Source organism: Bubalus kerabau, chromosome 20 (genome assembly GCF_029407905.1).
Source record: "Bubalus kerabau isolate K-KA32 ecotype Philippines breed swamp buffalo chromosome 20, PCC_UOA_SB_1v2, whole genome shotgun sequence".
Taxonomy (NCBI): Eukaryota; Metazoa; Chordata; class Mammalia; order Artiodactyla; family Bovidae; genus Bubalus; species Bubalus kerabau.
In genome coordinates, this window is record NC_073643.1 from 47,884,531 (window position 1) to 47,897,073 (window position 12,543).

Below are 12,543 nucleotides of genomic sequence, written 5' to 3' on the forward strand. Positions count from 1 at the left end.
GAAGCCACTGCAACGAGAAGCCTACACACTGCAGCCAGAGAAAGCCTGCCCACGGCAGTGAAGGCCTAGCAAGTTCCAAAATGAATAAATAAGTAGATAATTTTTTTTTAAGTTGGTTTCAGGCTGGAGGGTGAGAGATCATTTGTTTCATAAAGCTACCTATTATGATGTATATTTCAAACTGAACAGAGTTTAAAAATTTTACATATATTGGCAAACATGAAATAAATAAGTTGCAAGACCTATATGGATTTATATGTAAAAACATGATAGCAAATATATTTACCCTATATTATTTGCATATTATATGTCAAAATGCTAGCTATAAACTATTAAAACAGCTTTTCACAGACAGTATTATGAATTGAGCATTTCAAGTGAAAACTGCAAAGTGTCAACACTGTAGAACTGAAGAAAACCTTTTAAAATCATAAAAAGAGAAACACAGAAATAAGTATTTCTCTTACCAGTGGTCTGAGCTCTGGATGCGTCAGGATATATCCATTATTTGTGATTGCAAAGGCATAGCCATGAATCCCTAACTGTAAGAAGAAGTGAGAAAGAAACCTTCATTAGCTTGCTCCCTGGTGAATTCACAAAGCAGAAAGCAGCCCGACATTTAGTAATTTACAGCTTAAACTTGGCATTCATAACCCTTATCAGCACAATATTTCATTAAAATGAATGCAAGGCACTGATCCTTGACATTTGGTGGAAATGAAGACCTGTCACAGGATAAGCTCAGCAAATAGCACAATTTAAAATGTCACAGACCCATGTTGGCATCCAAAGACCCCACTTTGATTTATTTAAAATAAAAACAATTATAATTTTTAAAAAGCAAGTGGCTAATGTTTCTGGAGACCCTATGTCCAAGTGAACAGAATTTTGTCAACCTGGGTGTCTTTTCTCTACCTGAGATAAGTAAGGCAAGAGGGGTCTCCCTCTGATGCACCCTAGGCTCCCGACAATTCCACACCCCCAAGGCCATCTCAAGCATGCATTCTCCTAGGCAGTCATTTTCCGTAGTTCTTCAAGGAGAAAAGTGTCCCCACCAGCCTATATAGGAGCCTGCCAACCCCTTTTACATCCTTTCGTCTTTAAACTGTGAGGCCGCCAAGCTTTTCCATGCATTCTTCCATCGACACAAAGCCTGGGTAATTTTCTATGCAGAGCCTCACTTAATTTATGTTTTCTGACTAAATAGGACTATGGGAAATAGTTTGAGAGCAATGAAATGTTTTATTAGCTTTAAAAAGTATGTAATCAAATTTAACACTGCACTTATTTAAATAATAATCCCAGCTTTTTGACAATATTTCTATTACACAGTTGACTGCATCCATTGGCTACAATAAATTTACCTACAAATCATTCATGTATTAAAATGGCCTCTGGCATAAAACCCATACTGATCTCTCTCTCTGTAGAAAGAAAATGTAACCCACTTTTGCCAGAGCAGTGAAAGGGGAGAAGAAAAAAAAAAAATCCTTTTTCCCAATGAGTTATTTCATAGTCCTGAGCCCTCACTGTTATTTTCTTTAAAATTCTCTGCTGCTTGCATTCTTGAATATGATACTATTAAATGATCCAGACAACAGAGTTTACAAACCAAGAATGACCCTGTCTGCTTGTTAGCTTAACGTCAAGGTGATGTGAAATTAACTTCAGAGAATTTAACACCGGCAATTAAAAGTTTTCCTTGCATTACAAAGAGCAAATAGGCACGTGGTAGTCAAGGGCAACAGACAGTTTCTTCTGGAGTTACCTTACACAGCAAGTCTTAATAAGATTCTACTTGATTCTAATGATAAAAGTATATTTCACTATGCTGTGAAAGATAAACCAGAGATTTCCTATCCTTTGAGATGTATATCGTCTCTTTTCATCTCGTCTCTTGGAAAAATGTCAGACACAGTCAGCACTGCATTAATTACCTTTATTATGTCCCTGTTTAATACAGACTGAGGGGTCGAAACGGACTCAGAGAGTTTGACTTTTTCCATTAAAGGCAAAAGTGGTCTTTGGCTGGAAATTCAAACTCACAATGAGACCAAACAAATGATATTTTATAGTCAACTAATATATTCAGTGGCTTCTAATGTACATTCCTTCACTTCTTGGTTTGCCTGTAGGAAATGATACTCAAAAGAGAGTAAAACTCCATGCATATGCCCCCTTCAAGCTCTCTACTTTTCTTGTGTAGCACTTATCTAAGTGATAATCAATTATTTGTAAGGTTGACTATAAGTAGTCAAGATATCAGTCAAGGCCTTTGATTATTTAAAGCCTATCTCCCTGCCAGAATATAAGTTCTGTGACAGCCAAGGTCATGCAATTATGGAGGGATGGCTAGGATGAAGGGAAGAGGGGTCAAGAAAGGAGGAAGCAGGAAAGGAGGAAGAAGGGAAGTAACAGAAGCTGAATTGAGTGCAGATCTTACAAAAGTATCCTGAACTCTCTGCTTCTTGCCTGGGATGCAGAGACTGAGGTGACCTTCCCACCCAATGTCCTCCACTCATTGTTTAGCTGCCATCTTGCTTCCTTGTTGCTCACTCACATTTCACTCTCCCAGAACCTGCCTCTGTCATGCCCCCTGGCCCACCAAAATGCCACCAGAACTCCTTTCTCTACAGTTGCCAGTGGCCTCCTAACTGCCAAGCCATATAGAATGTACCCTCTTTTCCTGGTTGTCTTAGCCTACTGCCCCCTCCTCCTTGACACTCTAATCCCTCAGTTTCCAGGCCCCACACTCCCGGATTCCCTCCCTTTCATAGGATCCTTGTCCTCTACTCACCCTGGAAGCAGTAAGCTTCTGTCCCCAGTGCTCCTTGTCTGCTTTAGCTCCTTCTCCTCCAACATGATTCATCAACCACCTGGATGCTGTTGACCTCCAGATCTGTGCTCCAGCCTTGGCCTCTCGCCTCAGTGGTAGACCCCAGGGTTCAAGTGTGTGTATTTACCTGGACATCACACAGGTGCCCAGACTCGCCCAGTCCAACGTGGGCCCCTTCCCTTAGTGCTGCTCTCCCTGCACTTCTCTCTCAGTTGGTGGTACCACCAATCACCCACCCAACTCTCAAGTTAGAAACTAAAGAACCATCCCTAGATCCCTTTCTCTCTTTCATCCCCAACTTGTTGACTTAAGTAATCATTAAGTTTTTCTCCAGAAATCATTCAGATTCATCTCTGCTTCCCCACCTTACCATCCATGTAGATTTAATACAGCAGATTTCCACCATGGTTCTACCTGTTCTTCCTGCCTCAAAGCTTGGCCCCAACAAAGTTATCCTTCAGATTAATCAAAGTCAAAGGTAACTCTGACTCTGCTGCTCCCCTTTGTAAAACCCATTAAAGACCTCTTTTATGTGTAGAAAGTGAAAGTCTCTCAGTCGTCTCTGACTCTTTGTGACCCCATGGACTACACAGTCCATGGAATTCTCCAGGCCATAATACTGGAGTGGGTAGCCTTTCCCTTCTCCAAGTGATCTTCCCAACTCAGGGAGTGAACCCAGGTCTCCTGCATTGCAGGTGGATTCTTTAACAGCTGAACCACAAGTGAAGCCCCAAGAAAACTGGAGTGGGTAGCCTGTCCTTTCTCTAGGGGATCTTCCTGATCCAGGAGTCAAACTGGGGTCTCCTGCATTGCAAGCAGATTCTTTACCAACTGAGCTAAACCATCAGGGAAGCTCTCTTTCACTTTCATGTGTGAGATAGAATCTACACATGATAGGGTCTATCCATCAGGTTTCCCTGGGGTCTGGCCCCTACCTACTTAACCCAGCATTTCCTTCCTCCACTCATTGCCTCTCAAAAGCTCATGACAGCAACAATAAACTCCCTGCAGCTTTTTTCTCCCACTGAGACCTTAACTCAATGAATGCAAGCTGTCCAGAGCACTACTCCTTCCCACTTCTCCCAAGCTATGAGCTCAGCCTCATGATCTTCTCCTATAAACATGTCTCTCCTGTTGCGCCCTCCTTTCCATATCATGTCTCCATAAAACCCTGAGAATTTTTCCATTATTACCTTCACCTTAATGCATGAAAATGCCACATTTCCTTTTCTGCCCGCTTCTCAACCCTAGCTGGATGTCTTTCCTTCATCTGCCTTATTCTAGACACTCCCCATCAGAATGGGCTCTCTGTGGGAAAGGAAGCCTCTCACACATCTTTTGACTGTTCAGCCTCTAGCATAATGTCTAGCACATGGCAGGTGCTCCAGTTAAGGTCTGCATGTATTTAAGACAGTCATCACTTTACCCAAATATTACCTCATTCATCTTTAAAATTTGAGCTAGAGTAAATATCAAACATAAGCTGAACAGGAGAAGCTGATTTGCTATGGGTGGTACATAGTCAGTCCTCCTCAAGCCTGTACCTAGAAAATCTTCTTGACATTCAGAAACTATCTGGTTAAAATCCTTCCCAGGAGAACAGTGAGAAAATAACATCAGAATGTTTTGTTGGTTCGTTGACTGCAAATGGATATAACCTAATGTAGATGTAAGAAGAGAAACTTAGCAAATCTCAAAATACATTCCCCATTCTGTGGATGAGTCTCTCAAAAAACCTAAAACTTGTCGATGGCAATGTCCAACATTTGCTTAGGGCCTCAAATCAATATACAGCTGAAATCTCTAATTTTTGTTTCATCTGAAATACAACTAGCCATTCTGTCCATTCTAACATGCAGTCCCGTGCCGCGGTCAGAGAGCAGATGGGACACAAGGCCTCCCGGCACTTGGGGCTGCCTAAGGGGCCCCCATCCTGAAGCACGCTCTTCTGGTGGCCAGAAGCCTTGTGGTCCAAAAGCCTGGGGAAGGAGGTGCTTCCCTTCCAAGTGCAGAGAATCAGGACTAATGAAGTGAACCCAATTATAAAATGGCTCCTTACATTAACAGAGGCTGTGGTGTCTGGAAATTATTGCTGGGTGTCTGGAATTCTTAATAAAAATTACAGGAAGTCTGATTGCTTGTGGGAAAATCTATGAAGCTAATGGAAAAGAAAGAATTCTATCAATATCTTCTGGGAAAACCACATGAGCCAAGAGCTGACTCATCTTTACAAGGTGTTAATCAAGAGAAAAAGGTGTGATCTGCACTCTGATCCCTGGAGCTCTCCTCTCCTAGATGAGAGAGCCCCATTCACCCACGGTTCACTCCAGCTGCCATGGACACCTCTTCCCACAGCTCTGGTGGGGACCAGAGGAAGGGCAACTTAGATTAAGGTATGCCACATCTGGGTCTCTGGTTCCCAGACCCTTTGGGGAAAGCAGCTAATTTTCTGTAGCTGATCTTCTTCTTATCCCCTTATTACACTTTGTTTTCTTTATCATTTACTTGCTGAGTTATAACGAGAAATAATAAGAAAGTTATTTCACATATCTTCATCTAAAAATGGGGCCAAGTGGTACTTATTTCACGGGAGTGTAACGAGGATTCAGTGGGAACAGTGAATATAAAGCACTTTTATCATACTAAATACACAGTGAAAAGTTCAATGAATGTCTTATTGTATTATTTTAGCTACTAATTTTTTATATATATTTTAACTATTACTATTATTGTCCTTTATTGTTTCTTATGGCTCTAGGCTTCAGTTCAGTTCAGTCACTCAGTTGTGTCCAACTCTTTGCAAGCCCATGGACTGCAGCATGCCAGGCTTCCCCCCATCACCAACTCCCAGAGCTTGCTCAGACTTATGTCCATCAAGTCAGTGATGCCATCCAACCATCTCATCCTCTGTTGTCCCCTTCTCCCACCTTCAATCTTTTCCAGCATCAGGGTCTTTTCCAGTGGGTCAGTTCTTCACATCAGGTGGCTAAAGTATTGGAGTTTCAGCTTCAGCATCAGTCCTCCCAATGAATATTCAGGACTGATTTCCTTTAGGATGGACTGGTTGGATCTCCTTGCAGTCCAAAGGACTCTCAAGAGTCTTCTCCAACACTACAGTTCAAAAGCACCGATTCTGCAGCACTCAGCTTTCTTTATGGTCCAACTCTCACATCCATACATGACTATTGGAAAAAACACAGCCTTGACTGGATGGACCTATGTTTACAAAGTAATGTCTCTACTTTTTAATATGCTGTCTAGGTTGGTAATAGCTAAAAGCATGCACTGCTAGTTTGAGACTTGGCAAGATATTTAAATTTTCTGAGTCACTTGTTTCTTTAGCCAAGGATAGCAGTGTCTACTGCATTAAGTGAGATAATGCTATAAAGATCTTAGTACATTGTCTAGTAGAAGAAGCTTTGAAAAACAAATTCACAGGGTAATTGTTACCATTTCCTATATGTTCTGGGCTCCCAAGGTGGCTCAGTGGTAAAGAATCCACCTGCCAATGCAGGAGACATGCATCCCAGGGTCAGGAAGATCCCCTGGAGGAGCAAATAGCAACCCACTCCAGTATTCTTGCCTGCAGAATCCCATGGACAGAGAAGCCTGGTGGGCTATACAGTCCATGGGGTTGCAGAGTTAGACACAACCGAGTGACCAAGCACACACACACACCTATATGTTCATCCTTTCTGGGTTTACTGGGCATATATTAAATAGTGGCCCTGTATCTGGGCTTCTACATTTTATATGATGCTAGAGGCTTAAGAGTGGTAAAGGTTGGATGCTCTTTCTTAAACAGTGAGCCAGCAATTCTGGGCCTCTAAGTCTAAGGATTTCAGTAAGAGTAAAGTCCACTATCTTTATGGGCCTCAAATAGCTCCCTAACCCCCTGACTTTCCACCTCTAGAGAGCTAAACAGTTTTCAACATGTGCTTTTGTGAGTTTGGGTCAACCAGATGTCGTATTACGCTCTGGAAACTGAACTCCAAATGGAAAAGCCCTTTTGGTGAAAGAACCCGGCTGTCAGAGCTCCAGGGTGATAGCAGGAAGAAAGACCTTTGTCATCTCAGTAAACCCAATTAGAAAATTTATTTTGTTAATGAGGCCACCTTTTGTAGCCTGGATACCTGATTTTAGCTTAGAGTTGATTTCTTTTTATTATGAAGGTAGCTTTCTAATTTGATCACCTAAATGGAATCAGAACATGGGAACAGACACACTTGCTTATTCAAAGAAGTTTCCTCTTCTAGGAGTGGATCAGGTTCTAAGGACCATCTAGGAAGCACTGGGAAGAACCTGACCTTATGGGTTCTCTGAGAAGCCTGGGCCAAGAGGTAGAGGTGCAGCATGGGCTTATGGAAAGTGGTGATGTGCTGATGTCCACAGCTAAGGGAAGCCTGAGAAGGCAGGGGTTCACACCTTGAGTCTGAACAATCCCCTATGGATCTCACTCCTCAGCTCTCTATCCAATCTTCGCATGACCTATTTTGCTTTCTTAGGAAAAACACCATACAGTGAAATGATTTCAGGTGGCATGTAGACCCTGTATTTAAGCTTTCCTACTCCACCCTCTCAACTATCCCCAGAATTCAAAACAAACTTACACTTCTCTTACTGCCATAGGTTTAATGTAGCACTAGGAAAGGAATATTAATTTGTACCCCATTACCTTTCAGGATAAAGGGAATATTTATTCAGTAGAAGCAGGGACCACTTTTATTTGTGCCTCATTGGGTTTCTGTTAAGAAGCAACAGATTTTAGGGGGTCCTCAGATTGGGGTAAGTCAAGACTGGCTTAGAAAATCATCAGAGATGTAAGACCTGTATAGTCCTGCAGACTTGTGCAGACTTTCACAGGCCCACATAAACCTGGGTGGGTGCATGTAGACCTAATCAGATCTTCCTGGACTGTTATTATTCTACCAAAACAAAACAACACAGAATCCGCTAGAAAGAGTGGGTTTCCTTCAAGCTTTTCTTGTCACTATGGCAGGCTGTGAGATGATCTCGTGCATCTGGCTCTCGACTCTTAAGTAAGCGATGCATTACCTTATATTTGGGGATGGTCTTCAGAAGTTCTTTCACTGGGACATCTGTGCCGACCACACCGAGAAGAATGCCTTTTGATCTCTATTGAAAAGAAACATTAAACAATAAAAAGAACAGAATGTTAATTTGGCAGAATAAATATGATCTCCTGAAAAGTCACACACCATAGGCACTGTCTGGCGCCTTCTGCAAACTGAGAGAAATTGAAGCTTAATCCAGATTTGCAAGAGGTGACTTCTATTCCCCACCCAAAACATTCCTAGGGAAGAATGGCAGCTTCTCAGGCCAAACATGGCCTATGATAACCCTCAACACACACCCTAAGAACCATTTCCTTTTCTCTCCTGAAAATTACGAATCTGAAGAGGCCAAGGAGTTTCAATCATTAATCAGCTTCTCTTACAGAAACTTTTTACAGGAAACACTTAGCATGTTAACTATGTTCTCAATTTATACTGCCATCTGGTGCCCAGGAGAAAGAGACTAAATAGCCAGAGAAAGATGCAAAAACCCTAACATTTTTCCAGACAGTTGGAACCAAGGACTGGGGTAAAGGAATAGGCCTCTAGGGTTCCAGGTCCCAAGGTCAACGTGATGTGCTATACTTTCTGATGTCAGAAAGGGCCTTCTAGAATAAGATACACATTGCTACTATCCTGTCTGCTGTTTCACCCCAATGCAACTGCCCCCAGAACCTCAGGCCATGTTCCTATTTGGAAATAGGGTCTTTGTAGATGTACTTAATTAAGGATCTCAAATCATCCTGGATGCAGGATGGGGTCTGTATCCAACAATTTGTGTCTTTATAAGAGGAAAGGACACAGAGATAAGCAGAGAAGACAGCCATGTGAAGACAGAGGCGGAGACTGGAGTGGGCAAGGAAGGAGTCTCCCCTACAATCGACTTCTTAATTTTAGACTTCTGGCCCCTAGAATTGTTAAAATACACGTCTACTGTAAGCCATCCCATCTGTGACACTTCACTGTCCCAGCCCTGGGGATCTAATTCAAGGTTGGGACCTATAAATGAGAGCGAGATCATCCCATCACAATCAAGGATTCTTTCTGGAGATTTCCTTCCTCTCGTCATTTAAACACTTGAATTTTGGAAAAGTGGTACATACTGTAAAAAGATGCCTGCTTAAATTCCTCTCATCTATTCTTAATTTCATGATTCTAACAGCAGGATTAAAAGTGAGGAAAAATTATACATCCTCCATCCTTAAATTAAATAAGTAAATAAAGGTCACCAGAGCTTGAGTCAGAGAGGGTCTGAGTTAACGACCCCCTTAGCCTCAAGAAGGAAATCCAGTCACTGTACTCACAGTCTCATTCTGCTTACTAAACACAGGCATGGCGACCGTGGTCATCAGGACGGGGCCCTGATCATCAGCAAGCTGGATGGAGAAAGAAAAGCCGGTTACCTGAGAATGGTTTGGAAAAAGCAGTGCCAGGGGCCATACCTTTTCACTATCTCATCCCTTCCTGACCAGGGGCTGTTGGAAATGGACCAGTGTCCACTCGAGTCTTTATAGCTTAGGTGGGAGGACAACATTCCTCTACCTGAATGTGCTGATTAGGATCCCAGCCCCTCCTCACGGGCGGGGGAAACAATGTTAGCTACCATCCGTCCCTCCAGCTGATCTGTTTACTGCATTCAGCCATTTGAGTTCAAATAAAGCCCTGTTTGGATCCTAGTGATTCATTTTATTTTATTACTACAGATTGATTTTATCCTTTTACTTTACAGACTTTATGTTCAATATGTGCAATATTAATGCTTCTCCTTAATGTGGAAATTGAGGATCAGAAAGCATGAGCATAAGGGGTTTTACGAGTTGCCCCTGCTGCAAACAATGGAATCTGGAAGCATTTATTCTCCCCAAGGTAGCTGAGTCATGGCCCTTTTGAATCTCTACATATATCTGCATGCCAGTCCCAGATGCAAAACAAACAAAATGAAAAAATAACTTATCCATTTCATCCCTGAATCACTGGTAACTGAAGCTGAACATTCCTCCTGGAAGAACAACCCTTGAATTTGGCCCATAGTATACTTCTGTAACTCACTGAATTGCATACAAGTGCACTGAGACCCACCATCATATCTGTCTTTCACAACAGTGTCAGGAGAAAGGTATAAACCCCTACTTTGCTCTGTGAGCAAATGGGGAAACTGAGTCTTCAATAACAGTAGGCTTTGGTCCAAGACAAACCTGGTTCTAGTTCTCAGCTTTGAATCTTTATCTAACCCTTCATGTTCTCATATAAAATAACACCAACTATTCCTCAGCATTGTTGCCATGAAGATAAAATGTGAAACTGTCCATCAAAGTACTTGGCATCTGCAAGTGCTCAAAGGATGCTAATTTCCTTTCCCTGCCTTCAAGATCACATGGCTAGCAAGTAGCAGAGTCTCCAGGAAGATTAAGGCATGTGGCACTGATGACAGGGACCAAAATTGGCCAAAATTGGCCAATCAGTAGGAGAGGTTTACTTCCTGGTTTCACAGTCCATTCAAGCTTCAAATAAAGCAACCTGTGAATGAGAATCCACTATCTTCAGGCTAGAGTGTTTTCTGATGTTTGGGCACTTTTGCGTCACTTTTAATTTCACAGAAAAGAAGGTGTTGTTCCCTCAGTCTTCTTTGAAAAGACTATTATAAGCAGACGATCCTGAAATCTAGAGGGTCCTATGGACTGAGGTCCCCATGGACTGGCAGGCCTCCTGAGAACAGGTCATTAAACTTGGTCAATATTTTACCAGTCTTCTTCTTCCAATAGGTTATTTGAGCAATAGGACAGCATTTCTTGTGATATAGTGTGCAGAACCGGCAGCACCTTCAGCATCTGAGTGCCCTGCTGCTGCTGCTGCTGCTGCTAAGTCGCTTCAGTCGCGTCCAACGGCAGCCCACCAGGCTCCCCCATCCCTGGGATTCTCCAGGCAAGAACACTGGAGTGGGTTTCCATTGCCTTCTCCAATGCATGAAAGTGAAAAGTGAAAGTGAAGTCACTCAGTCGTGTCCGACTCTTAGCGACCCCATGGACTGCAGCCTACCAGGCTCCTCTGTCCATGGATTTTCCTGGCAAGAGTACTGGAGTGGGGTGCCATTGCCTTCTCTGACCTGAGTGCCCTAAAAATGCATAATTTCAAACCTTCTCCGGATTCTCTGAATCTGAATCTTTATTCTAATAATTAGTATGCATATTAAAATTCAAGAAGCACTGTTAAAAGGAAATCCTTTCCACCATCAATAATGATGACAGTTGAAGAGAAACTTATATGAGTTGGGAAAACCCTTAACAGGGACAGAGAAAACCATGTTTTTATCAGTTTTACCTCTATGTCAAGATGGGCCTATTCCTCCATGACAAGCAAAACAATGCAAGAATCTCATGATCCCTCAAGGACTGGAAATTCATGATGTGACAGTAAATTTTATGTGGCAACCTGATTAGGCAATGGTCATTAGCTCAAACAACAGCGTAGATGCTGTAAATGTATTTTTTTAATGTAATTAACACTTAAACTAGTTGACTTTAGAGATGGCCAAAATGATGGAGTAGGAAGACTCTGAAATCACCTCCTCCCGAGGATACACCAAAATTACAACTACTTACAGGGCAATTATCTATGAGAACAACCTGAAGACTAGCAGAAAAGATTTTCTACAACTGAAGACATAAAGAAGGAACCACAGTGTGATGGATAGGAGGGGCAGAGTCGTGGTAAAGTCAAGACCCACACCTCCACGTCAGCATTTACAAACGGAGGAACACCATAACTGTCAAGGCACTTCCCAAGGAGCAAGTGGGTCTGAGCTCCAGGCTCCTCAGCCCAGGGGCCCTACACTGGGAAGTCAAGACCCCTGAACATGTGGCTTTGAAAATCAGCAGGACTTATCTTTAGAGGAGGCATGGAGTTATAGGACATGGAGATTCTGCTCTTAAAGAGCACTCGCAAAATCTCACACTTTTCAATTCCCAGCACAGAGGAAGTAGGTTAAAAGAAACTTAGGTCAGATATCTTACTTATACTCGGAATCTAAAAGACAAAACAAACAAGCTAAAATAAAAACAAACTCACAGATGAACAGACAGATGACTGCCAGAGGGGAGGGGTGGAGGGTGGGAGTGAAAAAGGTGAAGGGGCTTAAGAGATACAAACCTCCAGCGATAAAACAAGTAAGCCATGGGGATGTCATACACAACGTAAGGACTGTGGTCAGTAATATAGTAATCTTGTACAGGGACGGATGGTTACTAGACATAGTGATGACCATTTCATAATGTTTGCAAATGTCACATCACTATGTAGTACATCTGAAACTAAGATAATATTATAGGTCAACTATATTTCAATAAAAACTCAGTAGACTTTGATAAAGCAGATTACTCTCCATAATCTGTGTGTGTTTTAGCCAATCAGTCAAGGTCTTAACACAAAAACAGTTTTCCCAAGGAAAACTGAAGGAATTTTTCCCAAGGAAGAAGGAATTCTTCCAGACTGTCTTCAGACCCAAAACTGTAAAACCCCATTCTCCTGGAATTTCCAGCCTGCCGACCTGCCCTACAGTGTTCAGATGTGTCAGTCCCCAACATGTATGTAAGTGGCAGTTGCTTAAAATCTCTCTCTCCCCCTCTCTCCTTGTTT

At 42.3% G+C, this 12,543-nt stretch overlaps 1 protein-coding gene and 1 long non-coding RNA gene across 2 annotated transcripts in view; one reads left to right on the forward strand and one right to left on the reverse strand.

Annotated features, from left to right (window-relative positions):
- The window catches only part of CACNA2D3 (calcium voltage-gated channel auxiliary subunit alpha2delta 3), a 908,562-nt gene that overhangs the window by 207,157 nt on the left and 688,862 nt on the right, over positions 1–12,543 (reverse strand). The window contains exons 15-17 of the mRNA XM_055556946.1: positions 9,216–9,287; positions 7,892–7,972; positions 468–542 (exon numbers count right to left, since the gene is read on the reverse strand). Coding sequence (XP_055412921.1) covers positions 468–542; positions 7,892–7,972; positions 9,216–9,287 — 228 coding nt within the window. The remainder of the gene's footprint in view (positions 1–467; positions 543–7,891; positions 7,973–9,215; positions 9,288–12,543) is intronic.
- On the forward strand, positions 5,021–9,603 carry LOC129634735 (uncharacterized). The gene is made up of 3 exons (XR_008705858.1): positions 5,021–5,229; positions 7,093–7,176; positions 9,242–9,603. It is a non-coding gene; the product is annotated as an uncharacterized LOC129634735 (long non-coding RNA).